Consider the following 19,362-nt stretch of genomic DNA (forward strand, 5'->3'; position numbering starts at 1 on the left):
CAGGGAGCCTACCATCATCAGCTTTGCTAGAAGAAAGAGATGCGAACAGAGATGCTACTGTGTCTTTTTTGCCATGTTACGAGGGAGGGAGCTAGCCCTCCCCTGCACGAGATCACGGCAGCGGAGAAAGCAGGATTAAATCCCTGAATAGTTTAATCTCAAAAGAAGCAGCTTCGCCGTCTGTTATCTTCTGCGTTCAGGATAAACAATAGAGCAATATTCTGACTTAATTGAGGCCACGGGACGAGACTTAATGGCCCTGGATGAAGTAGGTTAACCTATTTTAAACCAAAAATTCTATTTTAGTCTGAAATATTAAGCACATTATAAAACAGATTTTTAGTCCAAGATTATGGGGATGAAGTAGACTAAATTTAACCAGATTGGGCAAAGTCCTAGCGTCTGCATTCACACAAGTTAAACCTAATAGTTTTACACTCTTTCTTTCTTTTCTTTCTTTTCTTTCTTTCCTTTTTCTTTTTTCTTTCTTTCCTTTCTTTCTCCCTCCCTCCTTCCTTCCTTTCTTCCTTCCTTCCTTTCTTTCTTTCTTTCTCTGCCTCCCTTCCTTCCTTCCTTCCTTCCTTCCTTCCTTCCTTCCTTCCTTCCTTCCTTCCTTCCTTCCTTCCATGGTTGAATATACTATGTGAATCTAGAAAATGCCACACTTGCCATAACTAGATTAAGATGTTGTGTGAAACACAGCCATGGAAACTTTCTCTGGGAAGTTTCGGAGAGATTGGAATGATTAGATCTTGTTTTTTCCTACTCCGTTTCTTCCTCCCTCTGAACTGTGTCCAAGTAAATGTGACCAGATCTCTCTAATTTCCCTCCAAACAGTTCTATACATCTGCTCTTTCCTGGCAATCCGATTTTTTAAAAAGTGATTTTGGAGCACCCTTCAGCTAGAAAGGATCGCTTTCTAGCAGAGCCATGTGGATTTAGTAAGTGTACCAACACCATAGTGGGAAGCAAAGATCAGAATAACAAAATAACAGAGTTGGAAGGGACCCTGGAGGTCTTCTAGTCCAACCCCCTGCTCAAGCAGGAAACCACATACAATTTCAGACATGTGGCTGTCCAATCTCTTCTTTAAAACTTCCAGTGTTGGAGCATCCACAACTTTTGGAGGCAAGTTGTTCCACTGATGAACTGTTCTCACTCTCAGGAAATTTCTCCTAGTTCCAAGTTGCTTCTCTCCTTGATTAGTTTCCACCCATTGCTTCTTGTCCTGCCTTCAGGTGCTTTGAAGGATAGCTTGACTCCCACTTCTTTGTGGCAGCCCCTGAGATATTGGAAGACCGCTATCATGTTACCCCTAGTCCTTCTTTTCACTAGATTAGACACCCAATTCCTACAACTGCTCTTCATGTTTTAAACTCCAGCCCCCTAATCATCCTGGCTGCTCTTCTCTGCATCCTTTCCAGAGTGTTACCAGAGTTTCGTGACAACCAAAATCAGATGCAATATTCCAAGACATCCATTTTACCAAGGTCATTATAAAGTGGTAACTAACATTTCACAGGATACTACCACTTTACAACACCTTGGTAAGACGATGCTGCAGGATGAGTAGAGCAATTTCTTTCTTTTATGGCTCTTGTTGCCATGTTGCTCCATTCCAAAAGTATTGGAGCATCTTACAAAGAATACAAAAGGAACCACAAAGAATTAATAGAAGCAAAAAGAAAACCGCCCACCTTCTCATTCCCCCTCCCCATAAAACCTCTTAGTTCCAGTGGTTTTCCATCTTTCGTTTTGGATGGGGTTTAGTGTGGAATTGGGGAGCCTTCTGAACTCACAGCTCTAGCCTGAGGAGCAGGTGGCTGCCGTGTCCAAAAAGGCCTTTCCACAACGTTGTGCGGTGTGCCAGTTATGCCCCTTTCTGGATTAGGAGCAGTACACACAGGCATGCATGCTTTGGTTGCCTTTTCGGTAGATCACTGCAATAGAGTCTACATGTATCTCCCTTTGGAAAACATCCAGAGGCTACAATTGATCAGAATGGGCCAGAATTGATCCAGCAAACCATTTTATGTATTTTTTTTCTTTTTGCTTACAGTTATTTTCTGACATGCCAGAAACGGATCCATGCAAACCAGTGGTGGAATTCAAATTTTTTTTACTACCGGTTCTGTGGGTGTGGCTTGGTGGGTGTGGCAGTTGAAGGATACTGTAAAATCTCCAGTCAGAGGTGGTATTTGCCGGTTCTCCGAACTCCTCTAAATTTCCGCTACCAGTTCTCCAGAACTGGTCAGAACCTGTTGAATATCACCTCTGGTGCAAACAAGCGAAGCTCCATCTGTGGGATGCAGGCAGCACACAGAACCACTCTGGTCTGTGGAACAACCTCTCTCCATGGATCCTGTCCCTGGTGCCCAAAAGATTGGGGGGCTGCTGTCCTAACCTATGGCACACTGAAAAAAAAAGTTGTAGCAGTCCACAATGGGCAGAGTGGAGATATATCAAACCTCAAGAATGTTTGCAAACAAGCAGGATTGAGTGGTTTTTCTGAACCATTGGGTAGCAGTCATGCCTCATTCTTGAAGAGGTCTTGAAGATGCTTCGTTCTTGAAGAGCTTTAATGAAAAAAACATAATAGCAGTCTTCCAATGGGGCTGACATGTAGCAATCTTCAAATATTTGAGGAGCTGCCACAAAGACATAAGACATAAGACATAAGAATTTATTTGTCATTACACTGCAAGCGGGTGCAACGAAATGAGGTGCTCTTCCACAAGTAAAACTGGACAACACCATTGAAAGAAAAATAAAATTAAACACAACAGACCATACAATAATCTCTATACAATTTAAAAATGTAAATACCCCATTACTCTCAGCCATTAAATTCCACAAAAATCTTATGACCCTGCATTCAAAGAAGAGGGAGTCCATCTATCCTTCAAAGCACCTGAGGGCAGGACAAGAAGCAATGGATGGAAACTAATCAAGGAGAGAAGCAACTTAGAACTAAGGAGAAATTTCCTGACAGTGAGAACAATTAATCAGTGGAACAACTTGCCTTCAAAAGTTACGGTTGCTCCAATACTGGAGGTTTTTAAGAAGAGAGTGGACAACCATTTGTTTGAAATGGTTCAGGGTGTCCTTCTTGAGCAGAAGGTTAGACTAGAAACCTCCAGGGTCCCTTCCAACTTTATTATTCTGTTAAATCTAATATCCTAGGGGATGGATGGCAGCTTAAGGTCCTCCCCTCCACCTTTTAATTTTTAACTTATGTTATTGTTGTTTCTACCTAGCTGGTTTTAGTGATATATTGCATTTTTATATGGTATTTATGTTTTTAACTGTACACTGCCCAGACTGAGATGGGCAGTACCTAAATCTGACAAATAAATAAACCATGCAATCAAAGGTTTTCCCTTTTGCTACATACGTCATGACACACGTGAAGTTAGTATCACTTATTCTGAATGAGTATCTCTCTGGTGAGTTTCCATTAATTTTCATTAGAATCAGCTACCAAAGTAAACTTGCCTTGACAGGGCATTTTTCACATTTGGTCTTCAACTCCCAGAATACTTAGCAATGCTTGCTAGGGAATTCTGGGAGTTGGTACACACATCTTCAAGTTTCCAAATCTGAAAAACAGTAATTTTCATTATACGCTGAAAAGGGTGTCAAAAATATGTATTTGTGTGTGTGTATATGTATGTGTGTGTATGTGTATATGTATATATATATATATATATATATATATATATATATATATATATATATATATATATATATATATATATATATGTGTGTGTGTGTGTGTGTATATATATATATATATATATATATATGGATCTTTGTTATTCGGGTTTTCTCCTGTAAGATTGAAGTATCTAGGCAATGTTTGATGAAGTCTCATTCATCATCTTCAGGCTTGTGTCTTCGGCTCTGTGCTTCTCAGAGTAGCACAGAGAAGCACAGAGCCAAAGACACAAGCCTGAAGATGATGAATGAGACTTCATCGAAACGTTGCCTGGATACTTCCTATCTTATGCGGAGAAAACCCGAATAACCAAAGATCTACATACAAATACCCGTGAGAACCTCAGAAAACAAATATATACATATACATACATACATATACATATACATATACATATACATATACATATACATATACATACATACATACATACATACATACATATATATATATATATATATGTGTGTGTGTGTGTGAGTATAAGGCATATATATAATCACTATACTAAACTGATATATTTCCTCCCTCCCTCCTTCCTTCCTTCCCTTAGAGAAAGTACTATGTATATCACACATTGTTTCATATAAAGTTTTATTGATGAAATTTTAATTTCAATACAGTATCATCCAAGCCTATTTCCTTAGAAGTAGGTCCCATGGTTCCTGAGAAGTACTAACTTCAATAACTGTCATGATGAAAAATTGTATGGGTGTTGAAGTCCAACTTATCTGGAATTACTAGACTGAGGAAGGACTCAATGTGTGGGCATGCAGAAGTGTAATTTATTTCTCTTTCCAATCTGCAGTTGATTCTCATATTTTTCAGTCTGTAGAACATTAAATAACAGAAATGACAGAAATTAAAAACAGTTCTGTTGTTGGGAGGAAAAAGGATTGTAATTATATTGGTGGCAGGCTGGGGACAACAGCTGCAATGGCCAGATTCCCTCCCACCACCCACCCACCCACCACCCACCACAACTTACAAACATGCTTGCTCTCAAAAAAGAATAGCGAAAAACACAAATTTCAATTATCTTCGCTGGATGCTTGTTGACAAAAAACACCATTCTGGGAGTTACAGCACCCTCTGTTGGACAATATCATAAGAACTCTGCTGATGAGATACTAATTTGCAATTAATGTAACCAGTGATTTGCCTTAGCTGGCCATATTATCCCCCCACCCTTAGCAAGTGATATTCAAAGAAATGGATAGCCTCTGACTTGAGGATGTGTTAAACCAAGAGTCTTCAAACTTGGCAAGTTTAAGACTTGGGGGCTTCAACTCCCAGAATTCCTGAGCTAACATGACTGGAAGAGGAATTCTGGGAGTTGAAGTCCACAAGTCTTAAACTTGCCAAGTTTGGAGGCCTCTGTGTTAAACAATTGCTCAACAATCAGTGGTGTACAGTAGAGATCTTGACGGTTTTCAGTATTTTGTTAAAGTAAACAGCCAATTGGTCATCAATTAGATTTGACTTAGTTTCATTTCCTTTCTTTCTTCTTTCCTGCCCTAATTTTTTTCTCCAATGTTCTAGTTCCTTTCCTGCACATTGCATAATAATGCCTAATAATGCCCAACCACAACAACAACAGCCTTGAAAGATGGCTGGGTGACTTTGGACTAATCCCTTTCTCTCAGCCCAAGTCACCACAGAGTTGTTGTGGAGAAAATAGGAGGAAGAAGGAATAACAGATTAACAGAGTTGGAAGGGACCTCAGAGATCTTCTAGTCCAACCCCCTGCTCAGGCAGGAAACCTATACATTTCAGACAAATGGTTGTCCAATTTCTTCTTAAAAACTTCCAGTGTTGGAGAATTCACAATGTCTGGAGTCAAGTTGTTCCATTGACTGATTGTTCTGTCAGGAAATATCTCCTTAGTTCTAGGTTGCTTCTCTCCTTGATTAGTTTCCATCCGTTGCTTCTTCTCCTGCCTTCAGGTGCTTTGGAGAATAGCTTGGCTCCCTCTTCTTTGTGGCAGTCCCTTAGTGACTTAATGTAAGGTAGGGCTAACACAGCTGGACTGCCAAGCTATAAAGCAGTGTTTCTCAACCTTGATGACTTTTAAGATAGATGGACTTCAACTCCCAGAATCTCTAGTCACTATGATTTAGGATAGGGGTCGGCAACATTTTGGACCACCTCAGGGACCACCAAACTCATAATTTTAGATCCCAGGGACCATTAACTGGTTCTGTGGGCGTGGCCTAATTTGTGGGTGTGGCTTGGTGGTCATGTGACTGGCTGGGCATGGTGTGTGTGTAAATATTATAAATATATAAATGTTGAATTTTTTTATTAAAAAGGAGCAACTTTTATCCAAAATCAGGCAAAGCAGGCAGATTGAGTTGCTCACAGAATTATTCAGTGATCTATCTATCTGCCATCAGCTAGCTCAGTCTCTCAAATTTGCTTGCCTTGCGTCTGCACTGAATTTACTTGCAAGCAAACCTTCAGTCAGTCCTAAGGGAGGTTCGGCTGTGCTTACCTAGAAAGCAAGATATCCAACATTTCCTGCTTCCTGGCTAATCTAAATCTCCTGGCACAGCAGAACAGATGATGGTCGGAAAAAGGAAAAATAGCAATTTAGCAGGCAAGTTTACCGGGTAAGGAGTGAGTGGACAGGGAGGGTTCCCACGGGCCATGTGGGAGGTGCAGCCTTGTTTCTGCGCAGCCTGGGTTGCTTTGTAGGGGTGAGATTTCTCTGTGGCCCACCAAAATTTTCTCATGGCCTACCAGTAGGCCACGGCCCAGCAGTTGGCGACCACTGATCTAGGATAACTTATTCTATATTTTTGTTAGTCTCCATCCATTGCTTCTTCTCCTGCCTTCAGGTGCCTTGGATAAGAGGTTGATAAGCTCTTCTTTGTAGCAGCAGACCTTCAGATATTGGAAGACTGTCAACCCTAGTCCTTCTTTTTCTTAAACTAGACATATTCACTTTCAGCAACCATTCTTTATATCTTTCAGCCTTCTAGGTAATAGCCATCATGTAGAGTTGTACAGGTAGCCCTCAACTTACAGTAGTTCATTTAATGACTGTTCAAAGTTACAATGGCACTGAAAAAGTGACTTATGACCATTTTTCACAGTTACAACTATTGCAACATTCCCATGGTCATGTGATCAAAATTCGGACACTTGGCAACTGATTCATATTTGTAGCGTCTGGGAGTCATGGGATCTCCTTTTATGATCTTCTTACAAGCAAAGTCAATGGAGAAGCCAGATTCACTTAACAACCATGGTACTAATTTAATAACTGCAGTGTTTTACTTTACAACTGTGGCAAAAAAGGTTGTAAAATGGGGCAATATTCACTTAACAAATGTTTCGCTTCCAAACAGAAATGTTGGGTTATAAGTCAAGGACTGCCTGTACTCAGAAGCTTACTTGTAACTAATTCAACTGACAAACCAGAGGTAATACACAGCCATAGTAAGGTCTAACCATCACTCCTCATACTGTTGCATTCTGGACCAGTTGTTGCTTCCGTGGGGTATTCAGGGACAGCCCTATGAGAAGTGTGTTACAGTAGCCCACTTGTGAAGTGACCAGGGCATGAGGGGGAACTCAGAAGGAAGGCTTTTTGGTCCAGTGACAGTCAGTATGTTGGTGCACAAACTGGATGTGTGCAATGTCTTCTAGGCCACAGTTGCCACCTCCTCCTTTAGCAGAAGCTATGGGTGAGTTAAGATCTCACATAAAGCGCCAAGATTTCAGGATCCCCCAAGTGCTTTTGATCTAGCCTAGTATCAAGTATCTGGGGTAGACCAAACTAATAAACCTATCTCCCTTCCAAGTCCAAGCAAGCTGAAAAATAATGATAATTCATTTTGGAAGAGGGCTGATGGTAATGTCCTCCACCTTGAGATTATGGTGCAACTGAGCCAAGAACCAGGTCTATCCTGTGTATTTGCATCAAGTCCTTTGCACCCATGAACTTCTGAGCTGTGTCAAGCTCCAGCCAGCTGGGAGAAGATTGAAGTCCCCATGAAAGATCAGAGACTCTGCCAACCTGCTGATTAAATCCACAAATCTGGGGCCTGGAATTTTAGGCTTCATTTTTTTAGCATTGTAAAAAAGTGATCTGGCACTTTTAACACAGCATTCTAGGCCTTAAAAAAAAAAAAAAACTTCAGGATAAAATTTTTTTTTCATCTTCTTAGCCAAGGCCGTTTCTTTTGGTATGTGAGAACTTGTCTTTTCAGCACTAAAACAATAGAGAACTTATTCTGAAAGTCCTTGAATGCGCTCCCAAATTTAAAGAAAGATACAAACCCAGCTGGGAAAGAGTAGCAAAACTAATAAATTTGCCACTTGTGGAATGTTATTTAGAATTACTTGTTTTTCACTGCTCATTTCAATGTTTTTATTGTTTGATCTCTTGCTTTCTGACATATCACATATACCAAATGTATATATCATTTGTTTAAAAAGACTTAAACCGCCCCCCCTTAATGTTTTTTGCTTTGCCTGAATTACCTGGAGTCAAATTGAGGTGTGGGGGGGGACAAAAGAAGCCCCTTTGCAAAAGTAAAAGTCTCTTTCTCTCAAATTCAGAGATCAAATTCTTATCAGCTCCACTCAATGCCAGTCTGGTAATCCACAAAGCCAGCTGCTCCCTAGAGTCCAGTTTCCATGGTTATCTGAAAAGCAGACACTATGGAAACCCCAGTGACAGCTGCCACTTGTGTATCCAGCACAAGCTACCAGCATTATGTCCCCTGTTAAATATTTAAAATTTGGCACCCCAATGCTATAATCAGTCCTAAGCATCTCATTATCAGGTTCCTTATCCACATGTACAGCACCGAAGATATAATTTTGAGAAAATAAATATACAACAATCTTGTAATGTGGTACACTGCTCTCCTTCCCTGACTGCAGGTTGCTGAAGGAGTCAGTAACAGGGTTCATGATGGTACTAAGACATAAGGTTGCTGGTAAACAAGGCTTTGTTGATCAGCGTATTGTCTAAATTAATCCAGCCTGTTATTTTCTTTTGCTCTAGGCAAGATCAATGATTCTCAACCTCAGCCACTTTAAGCTACGTGGACTTTACATCCCAGAATTGCTCTAGATTTACATCCTATCTTTCTTTATTCTTAATGGGTGGTAGCATCTAACCAACTCTGGTTGCTCTTGAAAAGCTAAACTGACATGGTCAGTCTCTGAAGGGGAGATCACTTGGTCATGGCAAACATGAACTTATGTATCAGGACAAAAATCTTGGAGACAGGCAAAGTTGGGGTAAGTAGAGTCTCCAGGGCTTGCCAGGCTCCAGGGGATCACTGGATGACAGCAAAGGAGGCAGAAAAATGCCAATTATTGCACCTCAGATCTGGCAGCTTAGAATAATAGCATTGCACTTTTAGATATTGTAAGATTTCCACCCTAACCACCCAATAAATCTTGCTTCTTTTACAAATGTTCTCAGATTCACAAATTATCAGAGTTGGAAGGGACCTTGTAGGCCATCTAGTCCAACCCTCCGCCCAAGCAGGAGACCCTACACCATTCCTGAGAGATGGCAGTCCAATCTCTTCTTGAAAGTCTCAAGTGATGAAGCTCCCATAACTTCCAAAGGCAACTTCTGTTCCTGAAAATTTCTGTTCTTGAAATTTCTAGATTGAATCTCTCTCCTTGATCAATTTCTGTCCATTGTTCCTTGTCTGGCCTTCAGGTGCCTTGGAAAATAGCTTGACCCCTTCCTCTATGTAGCAACCCCTCAAATATTGGAAGACTGCTATCATGCCTCCCCTGGTCCTTCTCTTCACTAGACTAGCCATACCCAGTTCCTGCAACCGTTCTTCATATCGTTCTGAGAGAGAGAGAGAAAATATAGACTATTAGAGTTGGAAGGTACATGGGAGGTCATATAGTCCAATCCCCTGCAAGAACAGGAGACACTATACTATGCAGAGATGGAGAACTATGGCCCTTTTATGACTTGTGGACTTCAACTCCCAGAATTCCTGAGCCAACATGGCTCAGCATGGCTAGCTCAGGAATTCTGGGAGTTGAAATCCACAAGTCATAAAGGGGCCATAATTTCCCTACTCCTGCACTATACCATTTCAGACAAATTATTGTCCGGTCTCTTCTTGCAAGCCTCTATTGATGGGGCGTCAGATTTCATCTTCAGAAACGAGAAACTCACAATACCCCCCACTCCCCCCCAAAAAAGCTGCAACGCTCTTCTACATAACTCTAAGAAGCGCCTTGCTTCTGGAGGCGTGGTTGAGGCCTAGGCGTTGCCGTGGTAACCCGGGCAACGACTGTGAGGTAGGCCGCGGGCGAGCGGGGTGGGCGGGGCTTAGAGGGAAGAGCGCTTTGGCGGAAGCGGGCCTGGTTTCCGCTTCCGCCCGGGACTCGCTCTTTTCCGTTCGGTAAGGAGAGGCTGCTGGAGGCGCGTGGAGGGTGGGTGGCCGGGCCGGGCCTTGTGTCGGGGGTGGGACGGACCTGCTTCTTTGTCGGCCCGTTTTACAAAGCGTCCTTGCGCGATTCTCCACCCGGGAACAGCAAGACAACTTGAATACGCGTCTGTCGATTATCAACAGATACTTTTAACTAGGTTAGATGAAGTCGAGCTCGATTTCTGGGGGAGTTCGTGGACGCAACCATGTGGTTTCCCTGGCAACAGTAGGGGTGGCTGACCATTCTGGGAAGCTTTAGCCACTCCCTCTTTCGCCCCCACCCCTCCTGGGGCTTCCTGGTGGTCTCCCTTCCGATTTTGGTTGGGCTCAGCCAGAGTTGGGGCTGCCATTATATGGGTAGTATTTATTATATAAGTACAGAGATGGGGGATGCTTAAACTCTACATAAGGAAGGATTAAAGTAAAGTTATATAAGGAAAAAAGAGGTGTAGTTTTAAGATTATAGACAAATATATATAGATATAATACAGAAGATATAGCAAGAAATAGGATTGTGTAAGTCCATTCTCACAAAATAACATAAAAAAAGAGAATGGGCAATTTGTTAAGCAGGTACTACCGTGTTCTTAATATATTACCATATATGTGGGTGGGTATGTCTACAGTTTTTCAGGCAGTGTTCAAGTTCAAAATAAGGACTTCAAATTACCATAATTCCCCTAGCAGCAGGGGGAGTTAGATTGTGGATGATTAAATCCACACAGATTGCCAAGGTTGAGAAACACTGATCTGGATTATTTTTGTAGATCTAAATATGGATAAAAAGGCACAAATGTAAACATTGTAGAAAAGGAGGAATTACTACATAAATAGAGAAGTGTATGTGGGTTGTGGTGCATACAGTGATGTCAGAATTGGGTTTTATTGCTATCAGATGCTACCGCCTCCTGGGCAGGGGGAGGAAGATTTTTTTATATTAAAAAAGGGCCTTGATTCACTTGTCACTTCTCTACGTTCTCCAGGTAACCAGCTGCCACAATGCAGATTTTTGTGAAAACCCTCACCGGCAAAACCATCACCCTTGAGGTGGAGCCGAGTGACACAATTGAAAATGTGAAGGCAAAAATTCAGGACAAGGAAGGTGAGCATTGGCCCTGAGATTAAATACCAACCTGATGGAACAGCTTGCCTGTTTCCAGGAGACAGATGGATTGCCTGCGCTGGAGACGTTCCAGAGTTGCCATCTGGTGAACTGTGCTGTGGTGGGAGCTAATTGGGCTTCTGTATACATTAAAGATGAAAACAGAGCTTTGCCAACTGAAATGGAGCTTTACTTTTCAGATTCCTGTGACCAAAATGATTATTTATCCCTTGCCATGTGGTTGGGGTTGTTTTTAATCAAACCTTGTCAGGGATACCACTTGTTGGGGAAGACTGGAAAGAGTCATGACTGCTGGGGCTTAAAAAAGATTGACTTCTTGCTTGATTGTACTCTTTCTGATCTGTGTATTCTCTGTTCCAGAAAGAGTTACAGGAACGTTTTTTTTTCTAGACTGTGACTTCTATAATGGATAAAATCTGTAAGAAAGCAAAATGATTTGAAAAGACAGCCAAAACAAATATTTGGGCAAGAGAATGTTCTTTAATTCAGAACTTCCATAGATAAGCTCAGGCCCAGACTATCATCTTCCTGACTTTAAAGTAATGTAGAGAATTTCTCAACAAGGTCTTGGGATAAAGATCTTAAGAAGCAGACCCACTGATTCATATGTGTTTACATCCTTCTGTATACAGTGAGAAGCAAGGTGGACTTTAGAATTGGAGAGAGATAGTTAACAGCCAAGACTTTAGTCTGTAGAGATTCTCAAGTCATTCAGGTCATGCTTGTCCCAAAGATGATTTTTTTCAAGAGGCAACTGGACTTACTTGTTTTTTTTCTTTGAAGACATTTCACTTCTCATCCAAGAAGCTGTTTCAGCTCTGGCAGGATAGTGGAGAATGGAAGGATTTATTTTCCTTGTAGATAGTGGGTCATGTGCATCCTTTTTAGAAGGTCATTGAAGTACTTGGAAGTTTATCTGTGTCCTCAGGGCCATGGCCAGGATTTTGGGTCCTCAAAATTTTGGAGTTCTTCCATCTTTACTATGAGTTCCTTTCAGATTCCTCCTATCTCATTGTGTAAGGATGTGGGAGTGTCACTTTTAAACATACATTTTCAGCATGCTACTAAAGTGCAAATATTCCCTTGAGAGGTACAACATTGTTGAAACTTAGAGACTTCTGCTTGGTCATAAGCAAGCTATGCTTTCTCTTCCATCGCATGCAGAAAAATAATTTTAAACTTGTCTTGCCCAATTGTTAAGGTCCATCCATGGTCTAGTGCAGCTTTACTTGAAAGAAGGAACTATGTGAAACTGGTTGGTTTTGTCTAAATAAATACAAATATCTCCCATGTCTGCCTTCGATAATTGACTTCCATACAACATCTTTGTTTTGTAGGTATTCCTCCTGATCAGCAGCGTCTGATCTTTGCGGGAAAGCAGCTGGAAGATGGACGCACACTCTCAGACTACAATATCCAGAAAGGTATGGTGCTTACTCCTCCTCCATTTAGAGAAGGTTTTCAATTACCCTTGGTTGGTTATATGGGGCATCATATCTACCAGAAACACACATACAGATCAGCTGAATTTAAGACAGTTTCAGTGCCTCTTCCCTCTAGAAAGAACCCCTTGCAGCTGGTAGAAAAGAGGGGGCTTTTATTTTTAATTTAAATATTTTAGGCAATCACAGTCTTGATTGTTTCCGAAGGATGAATACAAAAATGAATTTGCTACCATGACAGTTGAAATGAGAGTCTCATTTCTGACTAGGTAGACTCCAAGATACAGTCAGCTATTGAGGTGTGCTGAAATTTCCACCTACTTGATTTAACATTCAAGAATAATGTTGCTTAGGGATGACAGGTTAGATCATGGGCAGGATAAATGGATACTCCCATTGACCTTGCTGTGTTTTCTTCTGAGAATATTTAAATATTCTTGTTTTTCACATGATACTCATTATCGTCAGCATAGGGCTAGGGTGACTGGCAAGACTGAAGGATGACAGAACGTCCTGTGTGGCAGGGAGCTTGGCTAGCAACTGCAGTGTTTCTGTTTGTCCAGCTGGCTGTGATTTCACTGTCGATCTCCAAGCTCACTGCCAGAAAAAGATACTTTCTGGCCCTGGATACTTTGCAGAGCTTAATATGGAACATGGAACAATTGAAGGACATTTTGGGTTCCATGTTCCTGGGGTTTCCAGTTTCTCCTTGGCTTCTGGTGTCTGGTTTCTAGAATGGCAGATCCCAAGTCCCATTAATCTTGTTTCTGTCTTTCTCCCTACCGAAGAGTCCACCCTTCACTTGGTTTTGCGTCTTCGTGGAGGAATCATTGAGCCTTCGCTCCGCCAGCTGGCCCAGAAGTATAACTGCGACAAGATGATCTGCCGCAAGTATGTCCCATGGCGTGCGCGGGCGGTTCCAGGAAAATGGTGCAGGCTCTTACGTATAGTCCTCAACTTACCGCCCAATCGTTTTTTCCAGGGGTCATTAAGCAAATCCATTTTACTCAATGGGTGGTTTTTTTGCTGGAAAACATGATCATGTGGATTGGGTTGCTGTGGCGTAATTTCAAAATCAGATATTGAATAGCTTTTTGGGGAGGTTCAACCTGATTTTGGATGGTCGCAAGCCAAGGACTGCTTGCATTTTTACAGCTTAATTACAATAGCTGTGACAAAAAGTGAAAGGCAGTCATTTTTACTGTACTTCGGTTTGGGTTCTGGACAACACCTTCATCAGTAAAATCATTCATTTTTAATCTTTATTACGGTTATAGAGCAAGTCAGTAAAATAATCTTGTTAGGGTCTGCTTTTCCTACCTTTGTATCTTTTGCAAACCCATAACATTATACAATCCAAAGGTGAAAGAGCACTCAACTACCATCAAGAAGGCGCTCTCAGCCTTTCGATGGTCAGCTCCATGACACTCTGAATTCACCCACCCTGGACATTAACATCTGAACCACTATAAGTCCATGTATTTGCCATACGCTAAATAAAATAAATATACAATCCAAGCTTAATTTCTTGCTCCTGATAGTGGGCAGAAGTTGCTCTCTAGAAGATTCTACTAGGGAGTGTGAACAATGAGGCATCTTGTTTATTTCCAGCATTCAATTCTTGGTGGTAGATTGTAAGGGTTGCATCAAGCATTTCAAATTCAAAATGCCCCATTTTATAACTTTTATAGTTGATGGGAGTTATATTGCAACATATAAATCTCCCCTTCCTCCTCCTCACTTCCAGAAATGCTCTGAAGTTGAAATGGTGTTTCAACTTTGAAATAAAGACCCTTAGAGCTTGGGCAGTTCCAGGATTGATATAGTGCTGGAATATTTCCAGTGGGGACCAGATAAGCCATTTCAAACTTAATTCAAAAACAACTACTGGCAGGTTATTTTTGAACACAAACCTTGCATTGTGTAGTGTTTGTATTATCATGCAATAAATAAAGATGGTATGCATTTAGGACAGGCGTGCAGAAACTAAAAAAAAAAAGCATCTTACTGTATTTTCGACTTCATTTTCTCTCAAGTCTGGCCAGATAAGTCAGGGATGAGCAGCTTGGGTCCAGCACCAGTGGGAGGACCACAGTTTACTTAACCTTAGCTTGAAAGTGTGGGTCCCTCTCCCATTGGCTCATCTGTGTCACACCAAGGCAGGAGCAGTTTCTGCAATCACAGTTCGTCCCCAGGTGCAAAACTGGAAGGTCCAGATGCTTTAGGGACTAGATTATTGACCTCACCAAGGATTTTATTTATAGGGATAAAAAGAAGAGAGGTTCTCTTGAGCTCCTGGAGAAAACACACAATGTAAAACTAAAATTAAATACAGGTAATCCTGAACTTATGACGACAATTGGGGCCGGAATTTGTTTTTTTTTTTAAACAAGTTTTATTGATTTTACAAACAAACAAACAAGACAAAACATCATTAAACATTAAAAACATAAAACCTCTTTCCATTGTAGATCCTTACAAGGCAGGTAACATATTGCTTTATATCACATACTTATAATTTATCCCATTTCCATATAAACACGTAAATTCCCTTTACCAAATTCCACATTGTTTCTCTTTAATCATTATTCAATCATATTTCCTTTCTGATTTATCTGCTATCCAGTCATCAACTTTATATTTCCTCTGGCTTGTTTATAATTATTCTCATCTAGTCTTCTTCCGAGATTTTATTATTTAATTCTTAATTAAACACACACACACAAAACACAGACATAAAAACATAAAGCTTTCTTCTAAAAGTAACGACCCCAGATTACCTCTTTTTTGTATGGACTCAGTTGTATTCACACTTTTCTTATATACCATTACCCATCTTATTTACCATTCTATATCTATTATATAACTCCTCTCCACTTTTGCCTCATCTTAATTCTGTTTTATATATTTAATCTTGCTTTTTTTAAAAATATTTTTATATCTTTTGTCCATTTCTCCATTTACATCTGTCTCATTTCCAATTTAAGAAAGAATAGTTTCCCCTGGAATCACTAATGGAGTATGATGCCTTTCTATCATTCCCTAAGTTAAAATTTAAAATAACACCTAAATCCCAATCAGATTCTGCTTAGTACATTCTACTATTTCAAAAACCAATACTACAATAATAAATCCATAACAATCAACACATTAATCCATTAAACTCTATATTCAAACTAATATTTTAAACATTCCTTTAGTATTTTATTAAAACTTATTATCCTTCATTATTAAACCTTTTAAGGTTATACCTTGATATTTTAGCCTTTTATTAGATCTTAAAAAGTTCTGGTTATCTACTTATAATACAAATACCACTATTACAATACTCATGTGTACTTTGCAGAATCCCCCTTTTTTTAAAAAAAAACCCATATATTACCCATTATCCCTGAAAAAAATTTCCTTATCTCCATCTTGTCTTATATCTTTGTAACTTTTTCCCCCTTTTCCCTTTCCTTCTTAGCCCGCCTAAACTTTTTACCCCCTCCTCTCAAAACCTCTGTCTTCTTAATTTCCCTTTCTGCATTCCTCTTTCCTTTTGCTTTCTAGCATTCTGTTGTTTTTGCATCTTCTTTTTCTCTTTCATAAATATTTTTTTATTTCTTAAGTCCTTCCTTTTCGCTCCTCTCTTTCTCCTTTCTTTCTTAGTCACACTGTTTAGTTCATTAAAAATGGCTTCTTCTTCCTCGATTTCTTCCAGCTGTTGTTTAATTTGCTGACACATAGCAAGCGCCATATCTAGGAAACAAAGGGCTTCTCCCATAACATCTTTGCCTTCTTTCTTTGTTTTTAGATAGTTTTTTTAGTTCATCAAGAGATAGAGCCATTTTAAAGTTTCTTCTTCTCTTTCTGTATCCTCTTCTTAAACCAATCAGTTATTTCAAGGCTTAAAACAGTTCCCAAAAGTCCCAAAGTCCCACAGTCATCAAACAGTCCAGGCAGAGTAGAAGCTTCTTCTTTTTACAGTTTCTCTTCTAGGGGTGAAGTCAAATTAGGGAAAGAAAATTCTCTTTATCTTCAAGGCATCTCCTCCAGCAAAGTCTTAGAGTAAAAATTTGTTTTCCCAAGCCTCTCCCTTCCCACTTATAACAAAGGAGTTTAGGTTTTACCTTCTACCAAAAGGCTGGTTTCCCTTGTCCATTTGTTAATTCCATAGGGGAGGGAGAGTAACTTCCCCTTTTCGTCACTTTTCTTCGCAGCTGAAAACATCAATCGGGGACATTATAGCTTCCAAGTCATTACTTTCCCAGGTGTTAAATATATCCTTAAGGTCCCAGTTCGACCAAGAAAAAACTTTCTTTAAAAAAAAAAACTCCTTCTCCCTCCTGCGCATTCTTTATCCAATTGCCGGCTTCTTTATGGTGGCCATAAAAGACCACCGCTGGAACCGTCTTGAGAAAAGGGGTTATTGCCGGCTGGGGGGGAGGTTGCGTGCCCCTCACCCCCATCCGGATCCCCCCTCTCTTCAGCTGCCCCAACAGGGCAGCCTTAGCCTCAAATCCGTCAGAATCGGAGGCACCAGGCGGCTAGCACAGCAGGAATCGCAGAGAGGCGAATCCTGCTTTCAGCAAAGCCGACAACCGGAAGTCGGGGCCGGAATTTCTATTGCTGAAGTGAATTGCTTCTGATTTTATGATCTTTTTTGCGATGTCTGTTAAGTGAATCACTACAGCTGTTAAGTGAATGATGCAGTCATTAAGCAAATCCAGCTTCCTGCATGGACTTTGCTCGTTGGAAGCTGGTTGGGAAGGTCTCAAATGCCAATCACATGGCTCTGGGATGCTGCAATTGTTGTAAATACATACTGGTTGTCAAGCATCCAAATTTGATCACACAACTGGGGATTCTCCAATGGTAATAAGCGTGAAGACCAGTTGTAAGTCACTTTTTTTTCAGTGCCGTTGTAACTTTGAATAGTCCCTGTGCCAGGGACACCAGTAACAAGACTTCCTCTCGGGGTTGTTTCCCCCCCTCCTCTCCTTCTAGATGCTATGCCCGCCTGCATCCCCGTGCTGTGAATTGTCGTAAGAAGAAATGTGGCCACACCAACAACCTGCGCCCAAAGAAGAAGGTCAAGTAAAAAGAGCATGACGGGAACCGCCACCATCCCTTCTCCTGGTACCAGGCTGTGGTGTACCTTAGGCAACTCGATTCATCTTCCCTCCTCTCGCGGGAGGCCATTTTCCCCCTGCCAGTTGGAATAAACATTCAGTGCACCAAATTTGTCTCTCCCTCTTCATTTTATTGCCTGAACCGCAGCTATAGGTTATCTGCAAGGCCTCCAGGTGGTAAAAGAAATAAAGGGAGTGCTTTAGTTATTGTCATGCCCCTGTTGGAGGCTGACTCTGAGGGAGAGGAGGAACAGCCGACAGACAGACAGGGAGTGTGGGTGTGGCTCTGGGGGTTGAGGAGGAGGCTGGGGAAGGGCAGAAGCCGGCTGGGCAGTCAGAGGAAGACCCAGGCCCATCCCCTCTCCATGCTAGGGCACACAGGGGGAGAGGATAAGGGAGAGGCCATGGTGGTCTATGGGGGAAAAGGCCCATAGGAAAGGGCCTTGATCCTCTTTATGGGCTGCAGCTGTGAGAACTGGTTAAAAGGACAGACGTGTGTGGGCCAGTGCTGGAAACAAAGTGTGGAAATACATCGTTCCTCTCTGAATTTGGCATCCTTCCCAGTGTGTGTTCCGATATCTATGGACGTTTTCAAGCCCTTATCTGGCCTGGTTTCCTTAATTGCTTCAGTATAGTTTGTTGTTTTTACTCTATAATTTATAGGCATTTTTAGTTTAAACGGCATTTCCTCCTTTTCGTAACTGCTTGTGGGGGAGTTTTTTTGTCTCGTCAAGGATATTTGGAGCTTGGAAGCAAAGTGAAGGAATAAAAGGGGCTTCACCTATTTTTGTGACTGTGTTTATTTTGTATCCCACCCTGGGTCATCACACTTATGACCAGTTACTTAGCAACTGTTTTAAGTTACAACAGACCTCCCCAGATCTATTTCTGATCCAGACTCAGAGTTATAATGGCTCTCCTTCACAGCCTTCCCCCCTTCTGGTCACAAGATCACATTTTTGGGCAGTTGGCAATTAGCCCTCTTACGGTTATTTGTGTCATTTGGTAGTCACATGACTGCAATTTACCACATTATTTCCAGCGCACTGATGATGTTACCAAGTTGGGTAATGAAACGTCTGCAAGAAAACCACCAGACAGCACTAAGAACCCCACAGAAACTGATATTCAAGGGGGGGGGGGAGATAAGGAGTATGGGGTGCCTTGGTAGGGTGGGGGGGGGGCCTGGGGTGGGGGCTGGTACAGGTTGCAGGTGAGAGTCTCTTCGCTCAAAGGCTGAAAATCTTCAGATTTTGGCTGGGAGATTTTAATTTCTGAGTCGAGTTTCTGAGAGTCTTCCCCCCCCCCCAACCCCCCCAACTGAGATATCCCACGCCCCTTACCTGGAATCCTGTCTGCTTAACGACCACAACTGAGAATGCTGAGATTGAAGTCAGCAAATTGATCACATGAGCCATAATGTTGACATCTTAATAACCACAAGATCCTGGCCCCCATTGTGATCGTAAGCCACCTGTGGGTGGATAAAAATGCCAAAATGTCCAGACATGACTGTCTGGTTATACAAATAATTGGAATAGTA

At 41.3% G+C, this 19,362-nt stretch overlaps 1 protein-coding gene across 5 annotated transcripts; it reads left to right on the top strand.

Annotated features, from left to right (window-relative positions):
- Positions 1-9,974: 9,974 nt before the first annotated feature.
- Positions 9,975-17,929, top strand: UBA52 (ubiquitin A-52 residue ribosomal protein fusion product 1). Of its 5 annotated transcripts, none has more exons than XM_026699059.2 (5): positions 9,975-10,113; positions 11,124-11,242; positions 12,601-12,687; positions 13,494-13,596; positions 17,695-17,929. In XM_026699059.2, the coding sequence occupies exons 2-5, from the start codon at positions 11,140-11,142 to the stop codon at positions 17,786-17,788; spliced, it is 387 nt and encodes a 128-aa protein (XP_026554844.1). In that variant the 5' UTR covers positions 9,975-10,113; positions 11,124-11,139; the 3' UTR covers positions 17,789-17,929. The 5 variants fall into 5 exon arrangements, with proteins under 5 accessions (XP_026554844.1, XP_087776665.1, XP_026554845.1 ...); XM_087920539.1 differs by having other exon boundaries at positions 10,102-10,308; positions 11,132-11,242; XM_026699060.2 differs by having other exon boundaries at positions 10,102-10,298.
- The last annotated feature ends 1,433 nt before the right edge of the window (positions 17,930-19,362 follow it).

This window comes from Pseudonaja textilis, chromosome 1, assembly GCF_049901715.1.
Source record: "Pseudonaja textilis isolate UNSWEBS1 chromosome 1, rPseTex1.2, whole genome shotgun sequence".
Taxonomy (NCBI): domain Eukaryota; kingdom Metazoa; phylum Chordata; class Lepidosauria; order Squamata; family Elapidae; genus Pseudonaja; species Pseudonaja textilis.

Coding starts and splice junctions, on each gene's coding strand:
- UBA52 (XM_026699059.2), top strand. CDS start 11,140: ATGCAGATTTTTGTGAAAACCCTCACCGGCAAAACCATCACCCTTGAG. Junction 11,243..12,600: donor AAAAATTCAGGACAAGGAAG/GTGAGCATTGGC, acceptor TTTGTTTTGTAG/GTATTCCTCCTGATCAGCAG. Junction 13,597..17,694: donor GACAAGATGATCTGCCGCAA/GTATGTCCCATG, acceptor CTCTCCTTCTAG/ATGCTATGCCCGCCTGCATC.